Source organism: Eubalaena glacialis, chromosome 6, assembly GCF_028564815.1.
Source record: "Eubalaena glacialis isolate mEubGla1 chromosome 6, mEubGla1.1.hap2.+ XY, whole genome shotgun sequence".
Lineage (NCBI taxonomy): Eukaryota > Metazoa > Chordata > Mammalia > Artiodactyla > Balaenidae > Eubalaena > Eubalaena glacialis.
Window position 1 is genome coordinate 23404195 of NC_083721.1, and position 26651 is coordinate 23430845.

Here is a 26651-nt window from a genome sequence, read left to right on the forward strand (position 1 = left end):
TAAAAGAAAGTGTATTGCACTAATTTAAAAACCAACTAAAGATTTCACAGTTTCTTGTTGTGTTATGTTAGACAGCTGTTTTCCAAAATCACTTGCCACTTATATACTTGGAAATTATCTTAAATTGATAAATTAATGTTCTGTGATATTTTTCCTAGGAACCCCCAAATCAACAAAGAATAGGAAAATATAATAAAAAGAGCCAAAGTGTAGAAATGAGACTAGGGTCTAGACTATGTCAACAGAAAAAAAATATTTTTAAAAGCTTTAAAATTTTGATAAACTTTACAGCTTTAAAAACAGTGGGGATAGTGAAAATGAAGTATAATCACAATATTCCCCCAGCATAGATGAAGCTGCAGGCTTTACAATCCTTGACATAATCCACTTGTCAAGAAAGAAAATAATATTTTCCAACCCTGAGGAGCTGTGTAGAGAAAAGTCACATTTATGAGACTTTCTATTTCCTACGGGGAATACTTGACCTGCTAAACAGAACCTAAATTAGGTATGATTTGTCTTTAGGATTGATAGTCTTTTCTCAGTTATACTAAATGAGGAATCAGGCATATTCATAGAAGTGCCATATTTATGTATTTTAGGTTTTTAGAAAAATGATTCCAAGTATCTACTTTTATATATTTGAAACAACATGACTTTCAAATCACTTCTGCAGGTGTAATCACAAGTAGAAAAAACAAAGAAAACTTTGATTCAATCATGTTATAAAATTCACTATTAAAGAGGGAAATGTTGAAAACTGCTGATATAACAAACTGAGTGCAATGTCCCACTCTTTCCGTTTCTCCACATACCACATTTTTCTTCTATGTCATGACCATGGGTCTCCAGCATTTATAGTGACTGCTGTTAATCCCTGAATTGATGGATCCATTCCATTTTTTTTTAACATCTTTATTAGGTATAATTGCTTTACATTGTTGTGTTAGTTTCTGCTGTATAACAAAGTGAATCAGCTATACGTATACTTATATCCCCATATCCCCTCCCTCTTGTGTCTCCCTCCCACCCTCCCTATCCCATCCCTCTAGGTGGTCACAAAGCACCGAGCTGATCTCCCTGTGCTAAGATCCATTCAATTTTCATTCATATTTAACATGCTTGTTTGAAACAAATGTTTGAACTTCTGAGGTTTCCAATGTCTGGTCAATGCCCCTTTAATTGTATTAAATAGAAAGAAGGAGAAAATCATGGCAAACTGTATCAGCAAGGAGGATTATATCATTTTCCATTAATCCAAAATGTTTAAAAAATTCAAACAACAAACTCAAGAGTAACTATGATTGGAGTTTATATTCTTCCTCCAATCCGAGCCCCTTTTTTTTTATTGCTTCCCCATATACATCCAGAGAAAAATTGAGTCTCTCCTCCTATGATATGTGTTTTTCTTTTAAAAGTATTTTACAATGTATCGATCCTTTGAAAAAATTGCAATGTACAATTACAAAACATACAAAAATAAATTAAAATGATATAAAATAAATATTGATGGAAATTCTAATATTTTTTACCTCTACCGTGGTATTGTTCACTCATTTTGTGGCCTACACACTACAATCGGATATATCGAAATCATAATTATAATTTTATTCCATTTCATTACTGATGAAATGTGGATAACAATTCCCATGTATCCTAGCTAAAATATTCTTTGAGAATCATATATGAAGGGTACTTTGGGAATTCCAAGACACTGTACATATATTACTTTATGCTCACTTTGTTTATAGCTACCTCTCATTACTCATCATTTGTTTATAGTATCTTCTTTTAAAAAATTAGAACTTCTTTTACCCAAAACCTTCTTAGATTTTAGCAAGTATAAATATTTGAATATTGCTAGCATACATGAACTAGGATGCATAAAATAACTGTAAATACATGTTTATATTTTACAAGTGTTTTTTATTGTTTTTGATAAACACACTTCATTAAGGCCTAAGGTTTAAGTATATTTTCATTCTTCTAGTTTTAGATGTGCGTTCCACTGTGACCAGAACTCAAGAAAATTTTAGTTTAATATCATTCTTTTTTAATTTATTAATTATTCATATCATAATTTATTTTTTGGTCCCTCCCTTACTTCTACATGTCAAATTAAAATCTTTTTTTTGAACTTTGAAAGACTGATGTTAAAATGAATGACAAAAAGATAATTATTCATAATGCTCTTATTGTCTCTGACAGGTGACATTGACTTTTGCTCAGTTTGGGGACAAGAATATCCATACATATATTTTGGTATTCTTTTCTTCTATAATTCATTTTGTCCTCTTTAGCTCACCATTAATTTTTAGGTTTTTGGTTATCTTTATTGTTACGTTTATTGTGGTGGTTATTTTGCACAATATTTTAGGCACATTCATCTTCATTTAAGTAAAAAATAAGATTAAAACTCTCAAAAGATTATTACAGAGTGGATCAAAGTCTCCTTCCTAAATCAAGAGTGTACTTTCTTTGTGTTCAAATCTTTTACTCTGAAATATCGGTTTCCTTTTGGACAACTCATAGTATTTATGAGATAAAGCATTTACATCATTCAGCTTTCTGACAAAATGCACTTATTAGCAAATTTTTAGGTGCATTTATGTTCATTTTATTCAGATATTTAATTGTTTACTGAACTAACTGTATGAAAACTGTGTGGGTACAATGTGTAATCTCACATGTTTTTCAGTGAACAATTTAAAGAAAAAAGTACATAATGCTAGTAAATCTGTGATGGCTGTGAAGAGTATTGTCATCAGTGAAGAGAAAACTGCAGGGTCTTTTATAAAGGATTGCATTTTGGGAAAAGAATATTGGAATTTTAAAATGAAAAATCTTTTATTTTATTTTAATTTAATTTTTTTTTTTTTTTTTTTTTGGCTGTGTTGGGTCTTCGTTGCTGCGAGCTGGCTTCTCATTGCGGTGGCTTCTCTTGTTGTGGAGCACGGGCTCTAGGCGCGCGGGCTTCAGTAGTTGTGGCTCGCAGGCTCTAGAGCGCAGGCTCAGGAGTTGTGGCGCACGGGCTTAGTTGCTCCGCGGCATGTGGGATCTTCCCGGACACAGGGCTCGAACCTGTCTTCTGCATTGGCAGGCGGATTCTTAACCACTGTGCCACCAGGGAAGCCCTAAAATGAAAAATCTTAAAAAATATATTAAAAATCAGAACTGTTAGAATCTTGAGAAAAGTACATACTTATATGTAATTACATCAATTTATAAGTGCTTTGTGACCTGTCTGAGGGATTTTTAGTTTTTAGGATCACACAGAGGTAATTAGCTGTGTTTTAAATGAATATGTATTGAGTTCATTGGAGCTCTTTAGATAGCTAGAAACAAATTATAAAAGTCATGCTGGAGATTAATACTTATGTGGAAGTTCATTGTATGTGATTTTCTAGCTTTCTGGTTCTTTGATAAAACTCTTTGTAGTATCCACACATTCATTTAGGAATTTAAAATTTTCAGATTTCAAAAGATATAAGTAAAATTGACCAATAATTTTTCAACATTATTCAGATATATCAATAAAGCCTTGTGCTATTGTTTATATATGTTTAAAATCTTCAGGCTATTTTTGGTACATCTTAAAAAGGAGGTCATGTCTTTTCTGTGTGTACTCAGTTAAACAATATTGATGTAGACAGTTTATTGCTTACTTCCAAATTTCTTTTCATACAACCCTATTATTTGGGGATGGGGTGAAGATTGCATTTTACTTCACCTATTCCTTACTACTGTGTCTCTATTCTCTAGTCATTTTGATTTTTTTGTCAAAATGACTTTACATGTATAACTAATTTTTTAATATAAAGACAATGTTAATACAAAATTTCCCTTCAAGTCACTTCTCCCTACTAAGAGGTATTCTTTGGAACAAGATGGGGTCAGGAGGTAGCACTGATAAACCTGACTTTTTTTTAAACTAAATATCTGATTTGGGGGAATAAAAAGTAGCTAAGTGAAGATAATTGGTTTAGTAATGGAAAGGGAATTATAAACATGTATATTATATAAATGACATTAATAATTGTAAAACCCTATACTTTTTTTCTAAAAGTGTCTTTTTCTATATATGTTTGTTTACAAAGGTGGGGTTATAAGTTAAATATCTTTTCAAAATATCATCTAGTCCTTTATATTACAAAAGTGATCTTTTTGCCCAGGGATAAATTGGTCAAAGTCATATAATCACCCTTCAATTTATCACAATGTAATTAAACAACTTTGTCAAGCAGTTGTGAGAATAAAATAACAAAAAGGAAAAGGACTCTCTTCTCGGGGAGTTCTTAATGTATTGAGAAGGGTGAGTAAGACATGTACAGTCGAATGCTTTCCTAGTGGTGAAAAATAATGTGACCTGAGCAAATAGGTGGAAGAAGCATGTAAGTTGATGGTTAGTGGTTAAGGAAGGCATGATAGAGAAGATAAATTCTAAGATGATGTTGAAGAATAAGAAGCTTTCTATCTGATGACAACTCCCTTTCAGCCAGAACATGGTGTGAGCAAAGATGGAGATGTATGAGATAATACAGTATATTTTGAAATTAACAGATATTTATGGATATTAGAGATATGATATTGGGGGTAACTGGTGGAGGATGTTGATTAAGTGATAAATGATGAGGTTAAAAAGAATGGACCCTGCAATTGAATAAACAAATAAATAAACAAAAACAAAATAAATAAACACCACTAACAACAAAACCTAACTGTGATCTTTTCCTAAAAGACGGTAGGGTGTTGCTAGAGATACATAGGGAAATAGAGCCTGTTGCAATGGTTAGGAGCGAGCTGATAGAGGCCTGGGCTATGGCTGTAAAATATCTGTCCAGTCTTCCCTGTCTCTGATTCCATACCCATTTCCATAATACATGTAGACATGTCAATCCCTGCTTGATGTTTAGATTTAAGAAGCTAGGAAATAGACTCAGTCTCTTATATGTGATTAGTGATTGAATTAACATTAGACAATTTGTCTACTAATATATTTCAAAAATAGACACTAATACTATAAATTTATATAAAATATATTTATAATTAGTATAATGATTCTATATACTTCTAAATGGAATGACATTTCAAGTGGTTGATAATTTTCACCTTTATTTTTTTTTATTATTAATATCCACCCAATCCCCCTTAAGGTTTTAGTATCAATCTTTTTAAAACAATTCCTTGTAAAAAGTGAATAATCCAGAATATAAAATTATTATTCTTCTATGGGAATGTTGATAGAACCTTGTCAAATTTCAGTATGAGGTAAAGTAACAGTTTAATGTAAGAAAGGAAATTAAATAAAATAAACTGTGTTATTTAAAAAAAAGTTGGCTAAAAAGAAATAGTATTGTAGATAACAGCACTTTTTTGATAAATGTTTCAAATAACTGAAAACTTAGAAATGAACGTTTTTAATAATTGTTGTTACAAATCTGGTGCAACTATAAATTGTGGGAAATTGTGAAATATCTAAAGTCCTTGCACAGCAGAATATCTAGGCTCTTATCTACACTGACATTTCAAATTGCTAAGTATGTTGGAATGGAGAACACTTGTCACAAAACCCTGTCAAAAAAATGGGATAAAGAGATATAAAATATTTTTATATGTGATAATTATTCAAACTGATACATTTGAAGTTTATTCTCACCTCACTAACTGTATACTTTCTCCATATGCAGTTTAAATCTTATGGTATATGTTCAGTTCGCTATGGTGGAAATGATTTAGTTATTTCCCATAAGATAATGAAATTTTTATTGGTTAGTAGGAAAGGGAGCTTCTTAGATTGAAGTGAATATGATCAAAACAGATATTGGCCAGTGTTAAAAAATTGAATAGTTTAAATTTTAGGTCCTTGTTTCAACCATTAACTGGCCAGTTTCATTTTTTTCTGTTAATATTAAAAGGCTATTCCATATATTTAAAAAAAAGGAAATTAAATTTTCTCTGCACAAACAGAAAATCCTTTTTTTTAAAGACTATATTATAAAATTGAATTACACCCATATAAGATTAAACTACAACTGATATTTTACAAACTGCTTGTTGAAATTCCAAACTGTTTACCTATTTATTATAAAATTCTTAAATATACATACCTTTGAATTTTATAAATGTATAAGACAATAAATGGAAAATGTGAACAAATATATGGAGGGTATTATTTTCTAAGGAATTTATAACATTAGGTTTACAAAATTTCTGTTTTTACACACTCACTTTATTGTGTCTTAGAAACTTCAATTTCTGCATTGGGGTTAAATAAAAAATTACATTACATTATTAAAACTAAACATTCTAAACATGTAGGGTCACTTATATATTATTACCCACTGCATCTGAATGAATATATTGTATACCATCAACCATAAAATAGAAATGTAGATTTTCACTTAAGAAAAATAGAGGCAAGATATTATTCATTTGGTGAATGGATAAAACATGAGACATCCGGGCAATGGAATATCATTCAATGCTAAAAAGAAATGAGCCATAACATCATGAGAAGACATGGAGGAACTTTAAAGGCATATTACTAAGTGAAACAAGCCAATCTGAAAAGACTACTTACTGTATGATTCCAACTATATGACACTGTGGAAAAAGCAAAATTATGAAGACAGTTATAAAGATCAGAGGTTGCCAGGGATTAGGAGAGAGGGAGAGATAAAGAGGCAGGCAGAGCACAGAGGACTTTTAGGGCATTGGAACTATTTTGTATGACACTATAATGGTGGATGCATGTCATTATACATTCATCAAAACCCACAGAATGTGCAACACCAAGAGTGAACCTTAATGCAAATTATGAACTCTGGGTAAAAATGGTGTGTCAATGTAGACTCATTGATGGTAACAAATGTACCATTCTGCATGTTAATAATGGGGGAGGTTATGCATACATCGGGATTGGAAGTATATAAGAACTCTGTACATTCCTCTCAATTTTGGCGCACACTTGGAACTGCTCGAAAAAATAGAGCATATTTAAGAGCAAAAAAAAAAAAAAAACCAAACAAAGTTAGTATCTTTAAAATCTTCATGGGACTGGCTAACGTGCCTGAATCAACTAAGAGTGTCCAAAAGTACAATATTCATAAGTGCTAAAAAAAGATGACATATTAAGTCATGAGTAACACACAGGCAAGTCAATTATTTTCAGCTACCTGTTTCTGTATGAAGAAATCCACCAATGAACCATACTGGACCCTGCTGTAGAGAAATATTTCTATTTCCTTAAGTAAACTTTCCTTCATGTCTGAGCCATTTGATGGAACAATAAGTCTCAGGATAGCATACGAAAATCCAATAAATTGTTTTCTGTTTTCCACCAATAAGCACCAAGAATTAGAATATTTTTCCTGTCATTTTTCAAGAGCATCAGTGAGTTTTGCCTTTAATCTTCCATGTAACATACATATCCAGTTTAGCCGTGGTAAAATTATATAGAAACAACAGCAAATTGAAGTTTGTCATTCAGAGATTCTTCAAAACAGAAATGCTAATTTGAAGAGATAATTTTTAGTTTTGTTTTAGCCACATTTAAACAGAACAAAAAGGCTACATTTTAATAGGACTTTTAAAATAATTTAATATTTCTCTTTGTAATAATATATGAGAAATCAGTAGAGAAGCAAGCATATAGCCACTATGCAAATTATGTATTGAACTGTTTAGTATGATTTCTTAAACTGAAAAAGATAGATGCTGAAATGGAAATATTTATTTTGGTTTTTATTAGATAGTAACTAAAAATATTATTTTATATTAATTAAATATCATTTGTTTCTACAAAAATATCAATAAAGTCATTTTATAAAGGGTTTTCAGGCAATGTGTAAAAATCAGAAAATAATAAAATTTAACTTGATATTCTTTGAAGGCTATAAACTCACTGTGAGTTTATTACACTGATCTTGGGAATGCAGCTATACGTACAAGTTGACCTGAGAACCATAACAGCTGCTTAAGAGAAGTATCATGACTACTCAAAGGAATGGTAGTTGGTGAATACACAGCCCTTCCTTTGCCACAAAGTTTTTTCTATGGTTCAATCAAGAAGAAATCAAAGAAACTAGGTTAAAGATATAAGACCATATAAATGATAGACAAGAGATTTAGGTATGCCTTCTTTGATTCAGTGTAATTTGATAAAACAAACATATGAGGAAAACTGAGGGTGTAAGTTACTTGACTATGTCAATGATTAGTCATCCTTCTTCTCTGATCCTCAGATTGTTGATATAATAAAATAATGGTGTTTGATTAGAATATTAGAATAAATTTTCTCAAATCTCTTTAGTTTCCTCACAGTGGCCCCAAACAACAAAGTAATATAAAGCTAACAAAGTAATATAATACTGTGACAGTCACCATGAAAATTTCCAACCATCCCCAGATAGTTCCCATTTGATACCGTATCATTGTTAAGGAGCTTCAGGAAAAATAAAAACAAGAACAACAGAAAAAATCAGTTTACCTTTCTCTCTCTCCCAATATATAAAACTTCTGTAACTAATGTATCAATTGAAAGAAGTTCAATATTATAACAACGTATAGATATTATATGAAAATTTTCACTTTGAAATGTATGCAAACATTTTTAATGGGTGGTATATATATTAAGACATACATTTGGGAGAGGGCTGTTCTAGAGTAAGGAAGATTAAGTGTGCCTTAAAATAATGCAAATCTTGAAAACGAATATTTTCCCTTTTGTAATTTCTACACTATTTAATTTTTAACTGGCAATGCAACACTTGACTGTGTTTGTCAAAGAGAAATATATATTCATGTCTAAACCACCAGTTTTTTTTCACTTTATAAAAAATAACTGAATAATTTACTTATTAAAGAATTATCATCAGAGGGACGTCCCTGGCAGTCCAGTGGTTAAGACTTTACCTTCCACTGCAGGGGGTCCAGGTTCGATCCCTGGTCAGGGAGCTAAGATCCCCCATGCCTCAGGGCGAAAAAAACCAAAACATAAAGCAGAAGTAATATTGTAACAAATTAAATAAAGACTTTAAAAATGGTCCACATCAAAAAAATCTTAAGATAAAAAAGAATTATCATTTGAACCCAGGTTCAGCGCTAAAACAAACAAACACAAAGTAATATGATGTTTTATAAAGGGCACTGGAACTCCGTTCTAACTGTGACTCTTCACTATGTAAATTCCTCAACCTCTTTAGGTCTCACTTTTCTCATCTAAAATATGGGAGAAATGCTACTTCATAGTAAATGAAATATTGCACTTAAGGCATTCCATGCAATGTGTATCACAGTACATGTTAAAAAGTAGAAGCTGCTCTGTTTTCATATTATTGTTATTATTTGTAAACTTTCAAAGCCATTTTTGTTTCATACTTTGGCTGTGGATGAACTGAGAACCTTAATGATTTTCTACAACTTTATTCTTATGGTGCTCGAACTGAATTATAGTAATATGTTAACCAAAGGAATTGGAGAAAATCACTTTAAGGATTTTTGTCTGCTTTCATAAATTTTTGCTGGCAAAGGAGACTACTCTCCAATTATTACATTATTTAAATGATTAACTATATTAATGTGTTTTATTAAGATATCATCTGATTATTATGGTCTCCACTAGTAATAAAAGTTTCTAAGAAGACCTTAGAACTAGTTTACTACAAAAGTAACAGTATTTGGTATTGTTCCTAAATTATTTTTCCAATATGAGCCTGCTGATGATATATTATTTAAACTGAAAGAGAAATCACTCAATGATCATATGTTTATTACATTGAGATATTGAATCTGATCAAGTTAGAAATGAAAACACACAAGACAGAAAACGTTTTTACCAGTAATAAAGAAAACACATATAACAAAGGTTTTCCTCAGTTTTCTTTATTACAACAATGGAGACACAGAAATACAGAAAATAAAATGACATTTAATATACTATGAAACTCATGCATAGGATTACACATAGTGCTGGATATTATGTCAGGGATTTTAAATAAGAGATGATACTGAGGACAATACATATATAACGTACATTTTATTTCAAGAAAATAAGCTATGATGAAAACAAATGCAATTAAAATGATCAGCAATAGTCACTTTAAAACAGAAGTGTTACACATAAAATCAATGTAAGATGTGAGATACAAATATTCTTGAAAGAAATTCATGAATTACGGATGTTCTTTAAAACAGTAATTTTTAATTGCTTGCTTTTAGGGAAAAAAAGGATTTGCTGGAGATTTATTTTGTAGTCCCATTTAGTACATAGATAAAATAAAATAAATATGGTATAATTTAAAACTATGCTACCTATGAATATTATGCAATATTTGCAATGTGTAACTATATTTCTATTACTTAAAATGGAGTGATAAAGAATAACTGAATTTAATTTGAACATACACAAATTAAGAAATTTTGCAATATATCTAGGCTTAATACAACCAACATTAGATTGGTTCACACTTGAAATTTAATTACACTTGAATGAGCATATCTTTAAAAAGTAAGTCAAATAATAGTCTACTAACAAAGGCATGAGGACATCTTCTGCAGTTCAAATCACCTCAGATATACTAAAAGAACTTTTGAACATGTGTGCTTTCCTTGGATATTTTGTTTTTCAATTTTGCTAAATAGTAGCTAAAAATTGATGTTATAGAATAATCCACTCTTTCTGTAATATTTAGGGACAAGTATTTTAGGTTTCCAATTAGCTAAAGCCATGAAGGAGGGGAGGATGACTACAAAAGATGTTTATCTGGTTCATAATCTTAGGTAAGATAAAGAAACTAAAGGTATTTGGAAAACAAAGAATTGACATTAAGCTCCCGTCTCTGCTTTATTTCAGAACAATTAAATTAGATTTATACTTAATGAATCCATTCCCTTACATAAATATTGAGATGCGCTTACTTTTATAATTTTTATGTATTACAACAAGTTTTTAAGCACCATGTAGTAAAGAGAGATACTACCACTTTTAAACATTAAAAATGTTAACTCTAGAAAAATACTCTAGTTTAGATGGTGATTTGGAAAAGAATATGTTAATTAGATATTAGATATTTTTTCTTTAGTTAAGACCTAAAATTTACTCTGTTAATATTTTCTGAATTCTAAGATTAACGATCGAGTGTTGATAGTGATTAAATAATACTCCTTTTTAAAAATGACATAATCAGCCAATTTATAGAGTTTTTACCAATTTCAATTTATATTGAAATTATTTCAGCGCCATTTGTAGGATATTCATATCGCTAATCATTTGAAATATATAAATTTAAGCTACCCATTCAACGCATTAGCCTTGTTGAAGGTTTGGTGACATATATACATATCACAAATTCTGAAATTTTACAATTTAACAGAGATTAACAGAAAAAGAATAGAAGAAAGGCATTGTATTTATTCATGACCAGAAATTGAGAGGAAGGAAGAGAGAGAGGGAGGATAGGGGGAAGGAGAGTGGGAGGGAGAGAATATTAGGAAGAAATGATTGGAAGGAAGAATGAAAGGGTATAAAACCAAGTAAGAGAAAGCCTACTTAATTTGTACTTATTTAAAAGCGGTTTAAAGGATATTACATTGTGCCTCACAGATTTGAAACATAATAAAATACATAAAATGACACATTTAGGTATGAACTTCGTGATCCTGTATCTTTATTCATTGAGCGAAATCCTAATGCATAAGGGCTAAAAAATATATAAATGATAATATTTAATTTAGGTAGTGTCCTAACAGCTTATTTATTTAAAGCTCTTAATGCCGCAAATATCATAAACAAAAACAAATGGGTGGAGATTTTCAGATAATTTTACATGACTAGAGATATTTCTTAGTTAAAACTACTATAAACTGAAAATATTATCTATAATATTAGCTATTTTTGAAAGCTAGGTCCAAACACACTTAACTATTGTATTGGTGATGTAAATATCCATCTTGAATTACTAAAATGATTTGTAATCTAAAATGATTTGTAATCTAAAAATTTTATTCCTTCATTCTTAGTGTAGGTATACCATATGAATAAATAAAATACTTTTCATGTATCTGAAAGTACTCATCCAGATCCAAAAGTACCTGGCCTAATTCTCCCTTGCATATTCTATTTTGTTCAATATAAATGAATAACCATAAATCCAACTGTCCAGACTTGAAAACATTGTGGAACTTTCCTTATTTAAGTTTTAATTTAAATTAAATATAATTAATGGGAATTCTTAAATAGAAAATGTTTGTTGTATAACGATTTTCAAATTAACCCAAATTGTATAACCTATGAACTAGTATGCATAGTTGTAATTTTAATTATTAATTTTAAAAGAAATGCTGAATACTTAAAAAGTCAAAATTATCTGCAATAAAATTATTTGTGCAATTATTTGTTTATGTAATTGACATATATAATGTTAATCAAATGTCTAGCATTTATTTATTTATTTAAAATTGTTAAACACGAGATATTTTAGGCTAAGAAAAAAAAAGGAAAAATTTTTTTTAAGAAAAATGAAGCAAGTCTTTAAGTGTTTCAATCTTGTTCTTGTCTACCAGTAATTGATGCACATATGTACACTTGCATAATGGTTTGGGAAAGAATATGGGTATAGAGTTTACAAAATCTACTTATTCCCAATGAATAATAGTATTAGGACAGAAAAATAAAAATGACAATTTACTTAAGGTTCTTCCATGTAAGAAAAAATTTCATAGGAAAGATTTTACTACTACCTCCTAGGCTTAATCTGTTAGCATATCTAAAATGTGGTTTGATGGGCCTTAGAGCTATATGATAAATAATTAGAGTTTGAATTGGGGTAGAGAGACATGTAAGGCTGAAGGATAAATGGAGAAAAGAAGATCGACTTTGAAAAATTGGGAGAAGAAAAAAGGAGATTTCAGGTTTACATAAAAAATTAATCATGATACTTCACATGCAGATAATGGCGATTATGCATAAGCAAATCAACCTAACCTTACAACTGGTATAATATGGTCAAAACAAACTTTTAAAATGATTTTAACATTGGATGATAAGATATACACATCAATAAACATAGGTACATATTTCTGATTATACACAATGGATAACAAAACTCACCTTACACACAAGTTCATATTTACACATTTCAGACACAGAATTTTATTTAAAAATCCACTGGATGAAAAAGAATTATTGGGTGATACTAGGGAGAATTTTTATGTCCTGCTACCAGTCACATTTACTTAGACCTACAGCAGACATTAATTAGACAAAAACGTGCTGTCAGTTAGACTTTATGGTTGCATATAACAAGAGTAAAGCTCAAGTAATAAAAAAGATAATTCAGCAACACTTACATATTATTAAGATATAAAAAAAAATCCAAGAAGGTAATTTACAATCTCTAAGGTTTCATTTTTTGAAATGCAATAGCTGAATTGTTTATAGTTTTGTGCTTTCCTATTTCTTATAGACATAAGACAAAGCACAGAGTTGATTATTTTAAGATGTCTGAGAATTTTTTTAAATTTTTGCATATCTTAGAACTGTAAAATAACTGTTAATCTAAGAATAAACATTTAGCCAAAGGATGAATAGCTCATTAATTTTAGGATTAATATCTTGATCTGTACTTAGATGTTTAAAAAATCTAAATGAACCACTCATTAAGTGTAAATAATTCTGCTAAGATATTAGAATGTCAATTTTAGGCTCTTTTCTGAGCTGTCCAAATGTCAGTCTAGGTATGCAAACGAGACTGAGTGTTCTTCTTATCACTGTTGGTGACTTTGAGTCATAGAATATAAAATTTCAAATAAAAATCAACTCTTATCTTACTAAAGACATATTACATGTTCTTCACAAAAGTATTTTGTAATCATGAACTAAATCAAGATAATTTCTATGACTTTCTCATGGAAATATTTACAATTTATTGGAGAGATCCAGTCAGGTTATAATGAATGGGAAAAATTGTTCATGGAAGTGTTATTGGAACTCCTTTCTTTCCCAGCACTTGTTACATGTTAGTAATCAACATATCTACAAGTCTTATCCAAACTCATGGAATGTGATATGCAATCATGGAGTGTAGTATGCAATTATAATTAGTTCTTCAATAAACAGAATATTGGCTCTTTTAATTTTAAAAATCAAACATTCCCAATAAATAGGTTAAATCTCCACACTGCAAAAATTGGAATTGGGAAATCCCTTTGTCTCAGCAGGGGAGAAAGAAGTGTGTTTAATCTGTGGATGGGTCACTTCTGCATTCTACAGGTCTGTTGTTAGCTCAGAAGAAAAAAGTACAGCAGTGGACAACAAAGAGTATGGAAAAGATAAATTACAGAAAACAGGCTACCAAAGGCAGGTCTATCTTTAGACTTGACATGATAGGATCCTGCAGGTATTTCTTTAAAGACAGAGAATACTTTCATGCAACCAAACAAATTGATTTTGATGAATGAATCTCAAAGCCCAGAAACCAATCATTTGATTTACCATGTAAATTACAGTCACTCTTGTTAATATATATAAATCTGATTGCCTGCTAATTGTCCTAAGTGAGTAGTAAGAATCACTTGCTAGCATGTGGTTGGGAGTAAAAAGCACAAAACACTCTTTTCTCATTTTGTGATGAATGAAAATGTGAAAACAAAAATCATTTACTCATGTTACTCCCTCAAATCCAGAGGAATCTCCTCTGAGAGCTGGAATCTAGTAATACCCCCTTCTCATCTCAATTTCCTCTTCTTGAAAGTAGTAGCTAAAATATTTACTTCTCTCTCTGATCCTTGCAAAGAAATTGACTCAGGTGTCCAGGAAAAAGTAATAAATACGTATACATATTGTTAGAACATGAATACTTGATGCCACCTCAAAACACAATTCTAATCTAGTGCACAAGGTGCAACTTTTTAAACATATTCAAACTTAATTTTTATTTATTTTGGGGCAACTGCAGAAGATATTTTCACTTAATGAAAAAAAAAGTTTGGATTTATAAAAATTGGTTTTCAAATTGAAGAAAAAAACTCCGTTTCACTTTTATTCCTTATGACATTTTAAGTCAATAAAAAGAAAATAAGGCAGCACAATAGGATACACATCTAATATAATAAAAGTTATCAGGTTTATATTTTATATAAATGGTAAACACAATGAAATATTATAAATGTTTTATAAAGTTGGAAACTTACATTTAAAAGTATAACAATCCAAACCAATATAAAAGATCCACAATTCTACATAACAAAATTTCTACTTATACAATGTATGGCCATGGATATTGAGTTATATTTGTAAAATAATCAAATGAAAGATTAGATATAGCAAACGCTTAAGTTCCAAATAAAAGTGACATGATATTTAATAAGCTCAACTTTAGAAATTAAAGAAAAATTTAGAATGTAACAAGTTACGCTGTGAACTAGTACTTGGAAGAAACAATCCTGGTTCAGTTTCCTTCTGTGATTTTCTGACAAATTATCTACTTTAAAGGTCAACAACTTGGGGAAGGGAAAAAAGGCTAACTATTCATGGGTAAGGATACGTGCATAATTAGTTGGACCTTAGAAAATATTTTATTATAATTTTAGATTAGCCTTGTAAATTTGCAGGGAATAAAAGGAAATATATGATGTAACAACATTAAAACATGCAAGACAAACTTATGGCTATAATGAAAGAAAACCCAGCAGCATTCAGCTGCCATGACTGGCTTCCATTTTCACCTTTATTCGCTTCACAGCATTTATCTGCATGATGAAAATTATTTTTGAAAGTAGAACAAGAATAAAATAATTAAGGAATAAAGAATAGAGTTACAAACATGAAAATAAAGGAAAAGAAAAAAGTGACAGTAGGAAAGAAAAAAAGAGAAAATAATTAATACAAGATGTACACAAAGCCATTACTAATTACCTACAAAAAATTATTTTGATACAAGACAAAGAATTTAAAAAATCTAGTATAAAACGCTTCTAAATAGTTGTCACATATTAAAAACATAACTCAGTTCTATCATTGATTACTTAAATGTGAACATCTTAAATATTTTTTAATGAAGATACAACTTATTAGAGAAAGGTCACCAGTCATTCCACTGTGCTACTGGTAAATTCACACTGTTACTTAAATGAGCTCATCATATTCTGCAATGTTTGCTGCTAGTTTTTTTTTTTCTGCTATCATATTTTCCTATAAAACATATTTAATAAAAGTAGTTATATTTTTAATAATGAATGAAGTACCAAGAAGTATAATTGAAAATGATAAGTTCACACAGTGAAAATTTTCAAAAGAATAAAAGCAAGGAACATTAACTCAACTGGCCATAGGCATACGCTAGACATACGTTATTGTTGCTCATTTAAAATAATTTTGAGAAACAAAGATCATGAAAATAATTTACAGAAAGTTACTTTTGCATTATGTACTAAACCAAATAAATATTGTTTTGCATGTATCATTAGTATTTACATTTGACTGAGATCTTCAGATAGTTAAAATGAAGTTCTTCCCAATTAACTGAACTTCAATTTCACCATTGTTTTAGAATTTCTTTAATTTAAATTCTAAAACAATCATAACCTTAAGAAAGCATTTTAGTATTTGCCATGCACTTGAATGTTTTGTTTTCCGTTCATGTTGAGTTATTTGGAGATGAAAGGGTATACTAGTCTTCCCGGAACTAGAGTTGAATGCTATCAAAATAATTTTACTCTACTGTTCATTATAAGTATAATCAAAAAAGTCTATTAAAATAAAAATTAACTGAAAAATGTTAGCAATATATTTATTGGTGGTGATCTATGTCACTTCTTGGTATGGATGCAATTATTTTCCATCAAATTATAATGAGAGTCTGTGTTAAACTTAGACATGTTTTCAATTCATAGTAACAAGAGAAGAAAAAGGAAGCAATTTACTAAGGGTTTTGTTTTGTTTTTGGTTAAAACAAACAATATTACACATGTCCTAAAGCCAAAAGAAATGATGAAAATTTTTTTCAGAGTCATTTTATCTCCAAGAATTTTTTAAAGCATTAGATTATACTCATTCTACTAAGTTAGGAATAATTTTAGTCATTAAAATTACAGAACAAATCAATAAATATCATTTTAACAGCCTCTAGTTCCATAGATGGTTTTGTAATCAGTTTTACAAGAATTAATTTGTCATCACTACCCAATATTTTCATTGTTTATAAAATAAAATGAGATGGAATTATGCTGTATGAATATTCCAAAAGAGAACATAATTGTGATTTTGCACACTCTGTTTCTATGTGAATCAAGGAACACAGCTTTCAAAATAAACACATTTAGTAAGTGAAGAAAGGAAAATATTATTAATCATAAAATAGTTTTCAAATCAGAATCATGAACTATGGAGAAATGTGGTGTCCACTAAGATATGTACATAGAAAAGCCATTATTATCAATAGAATATATTACATATGAATGTAAGGTAAGCCTACTGTTAAAAAATAGTCCCTCAGTCCAACAAATAAACGTACTCTCGATTTAGCTTGCTGCTTTACTCAAAGAGTTAAATATATCTGAATGCACATAAGTAATGGGTTTTTAAATTCAAAGTCCGTAAACTTTATTTGGACAGTTTACAATGCATGCTATTTAAAACATAAATTAAAACTAAATTAACTTTTAAACTCCATATATTCTCCAAATTAAATAAGGCTTAAGATTTGCTAGTTTATTATACATAACTAATTTAAAATATGTTTGAATTTCTAATGTGTATTTTTAAATGGAATAAGAAATTATATAACTATAAGAGTAATTATGATGAAGGCATATGAAGATCATTTTTTCTTATTTTGCTGATACATAATTTTAACTCTATAGTATTTTGTGGGTTTAAAGGCTCCCAAATTCACCATCAACTATCACAGCTTCTAAAATTGTCCCAAGAATCCTCCCAGAGCTAAATCAAACAATTCTTGAACTATAAGGGCATGTCTTTGATCTGGCTTTCCATGAGACCTTAGCAGTCTCTGGATTCAGTCACAGTAAATTATATATTATTTTGTGACATTTTTATAGATAAAATAAATCTTTTATCTTTCCCTTTTCCAGTAAGATGCTCTGGTTTTGTATCATCTGTACAGTTTAGAGGGGATGAATTCTATCTCCTACCTTCTCAGGTAGCTTTGTCTGTACATCTGTATGTCTGACTTTTCCTTGACTGTTTGATCTGTTTCATCAGCTGTGAAACATGTGTTAGCCTTTTTCATCATAAAAGTCCTTCGAACACTGACTATTTTTTCCCCCTCTGCTCACCTTCATACAGAGCTTCTTGAAAGCATAAATTAACACGGACTCTAAACCTGCTAACCTCCCATACAATCCTCAGCTCATTCCTACCTAATTTCTCTCCCAAGCACTTCAGCAGAGCTGTATGTAATAAGCACATTTCACATCTCTTTCAATTGAGTTGTTGACCTCTCAGCAGCATCTGAAGGGGCAAATGTAATTGATAAATTTCTTCTGGAAATATGACTGTCTTTTAACTTCCAAGATACTACAGTCTTCTGTTTTTCCAGGAACTCTACACCTTAGTCTCATTGGGGGAGGGAGGGGTTTCCTCGTCCTGTATAACACGGTTATACAGGACATGGTCCTTAACACTCTATTCCTCAGTAACTCAAGAAGCACCCCTTGAACATTAGTGCTGTGCCAGTCACCCTTCTAAGTACTGGTATTGGGTACTGGGAAACATCTATAAGTATCACAGACATCAACTATTTCTCATAGAGCTTAGACATTACTCACTGTGTGGTTTTATCCCCACCCAGGCTTTAAATACCAATTATCTGTTAAGGCTGAAAACATCATAATGTATATTTCCAAGCCATGGCTGTCTTCTCATCTCCATACACACATATCTAACATCTATTTGACATTTCAAACCTAACGAATACCAAACCGATTTATGTTTGACCCTTACTCTCCAAATCCTGCTCTGTTTATAAGATTCTTCATCCTGAGAAACGATGTTAACAATGTTCCAGTTGCCCAAGCAAGAAACTTGAAAGTCATCAATATCTGCTGAATCCATTCTGTTACACAGGCAGGTTAATCTACATCTACAACGTGTCTGGAATTTATTCATTGCTTTCTTTTTCTACTGTTATCACACTTTTTCAAGCATTCATGTTCATCCGTCTCTTGCTTCTATCCCGATGAGCAAGATTAATCTGTCTGTAATGTCTATCTAGTCATATAATTTCCCTGCTTCAAATGATTTCTTATGACTTTCAGGATCTGTTTTAAAATTATTTACATGGTTTTTAGAAGACCTTGGATTGGTTGGGTCACAGATCTCTCGGTATCCTTATTTTTGTTCACACACCTCCAGGTTCTCTCCCAGCCATCCTTTTTCTAGTTCTTAAAGTAAATCAAATTCCTTCTTCTTTCAGAGACTTCTTCCACATAAGACACTTTCCCTGGAAGGCTCATTCCTTACAAGTTTCTTTCAGAAAGTCACTTTCCAAGGGAATCCTTTCTCAAGCCTCACCTACCCCTATAAGTTAGGTATACTTGCCAAAGGCTCTCATGGCAGCACACTGCACCAACATATCTCTTAGTTGTAATTACTTGGTGGTTATTCTAACTCTTGATTAATGTCTATCTTCCCTACTAGATTGTATAGTCTTTGAGTGCAGGAACCAGTTCTGTACTTTTCACAGATAATTCCTCTGCACTCATCACAGTACTTTCCACAAAGCAAGACCCCAGTGAATAACTGGAATGAATGAATGAATAAATCTTAATATTGCAGAACCAGAAGAAACTAGCTTAGGGATTAGGAAATACATATCAAAAGAAGTTAAATGACAAGAGCAAAGTTGAAACTATAAACCATTTTCCTTCTAAGCACTGTCCACAAACTAACTTTCCAAAACTGAAACAAAATGTTTTTATAGTAAATGCATCATAGCATACTTTAGTTATTTTTGTGCCTCCATATATATATATACATATATATATTCTTCATATATATGTTCTTCATATATATTCTATCTTTATTTATTTATCTTTTGGTTTATACTTACTATTGGTTTTATTAATAACAGTTTCTTATAAAAACAGCATAACAGGGACTCTGGGAGTATAATGTAAAGTAACCTGCCTGAAATCTATTTTTTTTACAGTTTGCGTTTTATCTATAAAACTAAAATATTGCCTTCCATTTCAAAAAGTATTCATTTTTATCTTGATTAAAGATGTAAGAGGATGTTGTAAATAGTGCTGCAATGAACACTGTGGTACGTGTCTCTTCAGCATAGCACAGGGAGATCAGCGCGGTGCTCTGCGATGACCTAGAGGGGTGGGATAGGGAGGGTGGGAGGGAGGCTCAAGAGGGAGAGGATATGGGGATATATGTACGCATATGGCTGATTCACTTTGGTGTACAACAGAAATTAACACAACATTGTGAAGCAATTATACTCCAATAAAGATCTATTAAAAACAAAAAGATGTAGGAGGATGAAGTTTGCTCTTGCAATCCTCCTTTGAAGATTCTGACTCAGATTAAAAATCATATTTATATCATGTTCCTGATATCTGCAGAGAGGATAATTACTACAAACATAATGCATTATAATTGTAGAAGCATTTATTGATGTTTAAAACTCACAGAAACAATGAACTTAATAGTTCATTCAACCATTCTTTTTATTAGGTGTATCATCTTGTAAGGACATGGGATTTGTCATATGATTTAAAGTAGCTCTGACCTTGAACAAATACTTTAGCCTCTCAAAACTGTATCTGTAAAATGAGGATAACTCTTTGTTGCTCAACTCAGATTCAAGAATAAGATGAGATAATAAGTGCAGAAGTACTTTGTAAATTATAAAAAGTGCCAGTACAATATGATACCCAGCTATCCATGTTATTTCTAGATACTTCCAACTTCCTAATTTCAAATTATAATTGGAAGCACTTATTAATACTAGCAATGCAAAGCCATGATATCAATTACTTTTAAACCATAAAACCAATAATAATTACTTTTTTATAGAAAGATTAATTGTATAAAGCTGCTTTCAATTGAAAAATGATGTATAACAAAGTCATACTAATGAAATTAATATTAATTTGAAATTACAAGAGGATTAAATAGCATGACTGAACTGACAAATTTTTTTCCAGTCTCAAAAATAGTATGTAATACTGATACTCTATTATAATATGACTTAAATAAATCATGTTTATGAATATGCAGCTCTGATGTCTCTATCTATATATAAAGAGTATATGTGTATATATACATGTATGTATAAATTTTAAATTTTAAAATTTTAAATATGTAAAGGAACGATGAATGTTAAAATATGATCAATATGACAACCCATTAACAGAGTTAACAGACTATGAATCAGGACAAATTCTTGCATCTTCACCTCTATAGCATGTATCTGAAAAAAATTTAATATCCCTCCTGTAGACTTTGACAATATCACTAGCATAAAATAATGTAAGCACTATTCCCTAATAAAGGTAGCCACCAGTGTGCTGTGACCACCAATAATGAGTGTCCTGCAACTTTTTGAGCTTCTTTGAAACTCTATTCATAGTTCTTTCTGGGGGTGTATCTGTGGTTGATTCTGCCTCATTGTGTGATAGATTTTATCTTTCCAAACTCAGCTTGCTTAGTCAGGCATGAATGGGCTCATTTTCCCAGAAGTGGAGGACCAGGCCTCATGTGTTTGGCAGAGAAGTTTTCTCCTTTGCAAAAGTTTTTTCTGGTCTCAACGAATATTTTTCATGTTGATTTTCAACAGTTTCTCTTATCCTCCATCCTCCCCCTCTGCTCATTCTCTCTCTACCACTTCAACCACTAAAGTTGTCAAAGTGCATTTACAAATGAACCAATCTTTTATGGCAAGAGCAACTGAGAAATCTTGATTAAGACATGTAAATAATCATGATTAGAACCTAGAATTTATACTTCCTTCTATAAAATTATGTTTTCAATATTAAGAAAAAATCCAGAGGGGTTATAAAAGATACTATCATATTTATTTTCAGCCTAAGAAAGGATATAGTTTGCTTACCTTTAATAATGTTGGGTTTTGGTGGCATGCTGAACTCATAGACTGTTGGTTCTGAATATCCCAATCTATTGGCAGCTGTAATTTGAACTTCATACCCCATTGTCCACTGTAGATGCTCTAAAATAATGTGGTCTTTATTTCCCTGCACTTTTTTCTCTAGCCACTGGTCTTCTTTATCTTTCTGTAAAGGCAATACAAATATATTTTGTAAATACCCATGCACTAAAGTTGTGAACTTTAAAAAAAATAATTTATCTTGAAATGGAGCAAATGGGTTTATTAAATAAAAAAAAAGGGTATTTTCTCATCCACTGGGATAAATGAAGTTGTATATAGACGAAGTTATTTCTAAGATTTTTCCACAAAAAAGTAACTGTTTTTAAATTAGCTGAAGAGTGGTAATTCATAATTAATCCTTGATGATTCAAATGATAATTCACCTACATTAAGATTTTTTAAAATTTCACATATATCAGTTTGCTGTTTAGCCACTTTGTTGATTATTAATAATCATGTGAACAGGGAAAACAAAATATTATATATAGAAAAAGCTTAACATACCCATTAAAATAATTTCCAGAGACTATTGTTCAATGTTTGGGGCAGGGCAGGCAGTGGGTAGTAAAGTGTCTTACAAATAATGTCTGGATTTTTAAAATAGATTTAAATTTCCATTATCATTTTTTATTACTATGATGTTTTGGACTCATAATGAAACAACATACAAGAAAATTTATTACCTGTTAAACAAGTTATTAACATAAGAAAATAAAATATGTTATCCTATCCTGAACATTCTACACTTAAATCCAGATTCTTTTTCTAAAATAAATGTTTTGGACAACATGCTATTTGAATAACCCCTTTAAAAAAAATACTATGACTCCAGTTACAAATAATTGAAATAATTTTATGGATTAAACTATCCTAAGCATTGTGAACATTCAGCTGAGCCATATGTTAACCATTTAAAGTTTAAATGGTAACCTCTGCCTGTGTCCCTCATCTCTATTACAGAAATGAGGGTAGCAGCTGCCTCTGTTAGCTTTCATGAGGAAACAAAGAGGAAAACTGAGTCAATTGTATATTCCAGGGCATTAAGAATCATAACCACTTAACAAATGACAGCTATTATTAAAAAGAAACTATTTCCATAATAACTACATAGAAATGAAATATTTTCTCTGAAATCACATATCTAATAATCCAATAATCCATCACTGCCATTGAAAATCTCAATTTCCCAGAGGTGTAATTATAAATAAATTGTAACCTGGACATAGTGATAGATAGACACATAGATATATAGACAGATCAATAGATCGATTAGTCAATCTTTTTTTAACCTCAGAGCTCAGCCCAGTATTACTTTATGTTGAGCCAATATTTTACAATGTTTATTTGACTAGAAAGAATAACAATGTTTTCTACATTTATAGTGAAAATGAGGATTTATTATCTAAAATCAAATTGTGGAAGTTAAATTCATGATTGCATTAAATTGATGGTACTACAAATATGAAGTATCCTTCAAAAGGAGATAAGACCACATTACAGTTTTGGTACCATACTGTGATTCTCTTTTCCGACTTAATTATTTTTGGTTCCATAGAACTTTTATTACAAAGGAAGTCGGTTGGCCTCTTTTGTTGCTTCATCTAAAACTCTCCAAGTGTTTTGGACAAGCACTTAAAATTATCATATAAACAAGAGGTAAATTCCCTTGCTTTTTGAAACTTATAAACTGACTAATTTATTAGACTGGGCTGGTGTCCAGTGTTATGAAGTGTACTGAAAAGCCATTGGAAAACAACAGCTTGGACCAGAAACCTTGTAACTTGTCTAAGTCATTAAATGACTAGTAAAGTTAAGAAAGGAATCTAGGTGTGTTTTTGAATTGCTTAGAATAGCTGTGTCATTAGCCACGATTGTCCCAACATCCGCTTTCTTCATCAGTTCATTCATCAATTATTCAGTCTTTAGTGGCTAGTGAGACTCTTCTAGAACTATGAACACAACAGTGAATAAAACATGTACAAATCCTTATTTTGGAGTTTACAAACCAACACAGAAGGAAGACATGAGTTCTTTGAAAAACAAGAGGGTGTTTTGGGAGCATATAACAGGGAGAACTAATAGAGTCCAGGAATCAGGAAGGTTTTCTCTGGGGAAGTAATGTCAACTTTGCTGGAAATAAGAAACTCCAGTACCATTTTTCTTTTCATTCATCCTCACCTAGTTAATGAAGATGTGATTCCTTCACAGAAGTTTCGATCCAAAAATATAGGCAAAATGATTGAAAACCTCAGAAAGATGCACAACCACTGGGAGATGTAAAAACAGACACTGTATGTGTATTGTTTTAAGTACATGTAAAAGCACTTCATAGGTATTGACCAAAAGAAATATAAAGCTTACAAAAATCTCCACTGAAAAGTAATTTTAGATCATATATGATATATGACATATATACACAAACATACATATAAACAGTAAAATACATACATAAATCTTTGATATATTATAAATTGTATATAGACACATATACAGAAAGGAGGAGATGAGGAGTAGGAAGACTGAATGATTAGATAAGGACAAAGTTACACAAAGCAGTAGAGAGTTGCCCCTGTGGATGTCCCCTTACCTCAATAATTAAGTATAAGTTATAATTTATTATCAAATGCTTGGTGAAAGTGAATATTTGTGTGGAAATCCAGAGTTGAGTTTTGCTTTGGATCTGAGTGGAGATGTGGGTAAAAGAGCCAGAAATAAGCCAACAGCTGATATCTGGATTAACCTAGGATACAATTTATTATTCAGAGGGACGAAGAGACTTCACGTCCTTTAGGTTATTCTCCAAAAATACTATTTCTGAGAATTGAGTATTTGAAGTGAAACTTCCTGACAAGCCCAAGGCATGCAGATAGTCTCTTGTGAATTTCCAATCACTTAACTTTCAATTGTTGAAGCTCTTAGCATGATAAATTAAAAGCCCCTCCTTCATTTTAGATAGTTGGACTGATGGCATAAGGAACCGAAAGGAGTTATAATAATTTCCCAAATTTGAGTCAATTTCATCTTCCATTCACCATTAGACAAGGACGCTTTTTAATCCCTTAATTGCTATTCCTAGGGAATAGGGGAAAAAAATAAAGTGGGTGTTACCAAATACTTTCCTAAGCATCAAAATCTCATTTACGCATTTGTAGAGTGCCTAATTTACAGAACTTAAATGCCGAGGGAACAATTTAAGATAATCTAGTTGCAAAAAGTTCCCCTAGGTAATTTAATGAGATGATTTGCTGAATACAGCTATTATTAATAAGCCAGTTAAATGTTGAAGGGCAGCTACTGAAAAAAATATGGTCATTTTGCTTTGATATAGTTTCTTTTAAGCAATCCTTTTTGTCAAAACATAGATAGCAGGGCCATATGACCATTAAGGGGACTCCTTAAAAGTTATTCTAAAATCATAATATCAGCATATAGGAAAATATTTGCTATCAGCTGTATAGAGAGGAGAGTGGAGGAGAGATGGAGAGGGTTTTGGTTTGCTTATCTGTAGATGACTCCTTGACTGCTTTTATTCATAATAAGAAGAAATCTACTAACTTTCTTTTCAAAGTCTCAGGATATATATGGTCAACATCATCTTAAGTAAAAACTGAATAATTATAAAAAGAGAGGAAAATAGAGGAGGTGAGCTTGTATTAACCTGATTAATTTTAAGGTTCCTGTGATTCCACTGTGTTACGACTTAAGATTGTGTGTTCCCATGCAAGGCAGTTCCTGGTTCCTGGACTTCCAGGTAGCCTGGTTCAGCTATTCACTACTTGTATGACCTTACAGAAGGCCGCAGAATTCTCTAAAGCTCTGTTTGCTACTCTGAATATGAGAGGTGATTTAGCAATCTGGGTAATTTACACACACACACACACACACACACAAACACACACACACACACTCTGCTGTGATTGGGAAAAATGCAAGGTTTGGAAGTTTTTAGGAGAGTTTCACATTCTAATCTCTTTTTTAACATTATTATAGTTGATTCAAACTGCCTTTGTTCCAGGTCTTGAAGCTTGGTAAAATTTTGTAAATTGGACCCTACTTTATCGATTCCAACTCTCCATCACCGAGGTACTTCTTTAGGGAAAAATAAGATCTAATTTTTCCTATTCATCACCTTCTGTGTTCTCACATCCCATGAAAATTCACACAGTGCAAGTGTTTTCCCTTGCATTTATTATTTCTTGTATTTATTAATCTAGATACAGGATCATTTATAATTGCACAATGTAGACTAACTTATTTATTGTCATTGATGCATTTATTCATTCAGGCAACAATTAGTCTGTTTGATGCTAACAATACAAGGATGAATAAAAATCATCATTTTCACTAACAGCAAAGAAAAAAATACCAAAAAGTTTAGTACTCTTTAATGTCCATAGCTATTCAATGTTGGAAAATATTTCAAAACTTAAACTGACGGCTTTAAAGAAATGTCAATATACACACCTAGACATAATTAAATTAGAAAATAAGTTATTAATAAACTATTAATAATTT

General features: G+C 31.0%; 1 protein-coding gene across 1 annotated transcript in view; it reads right to left on the bottom strand.

Moving 5' to 3' along the window:
• NCAM2 (neural cell adhesion molecule 2) overlaps window positions 1–26651 on the bottom strand; it is a 200320-nt gene that overhangs the window by 13535 nt on the left and 160134 nt on the right. Inside the window, exon 13 of the mRNA XM_061192956.1 lies at window positions 22080–22260. Within this exon, the coding sequence (XP_061048939.1) occupies window positions 22080–22260 (181 nt within the window). The remainder of the gene's footprint in view (window positions 1–22079; window positions 22261–26651) is intronic.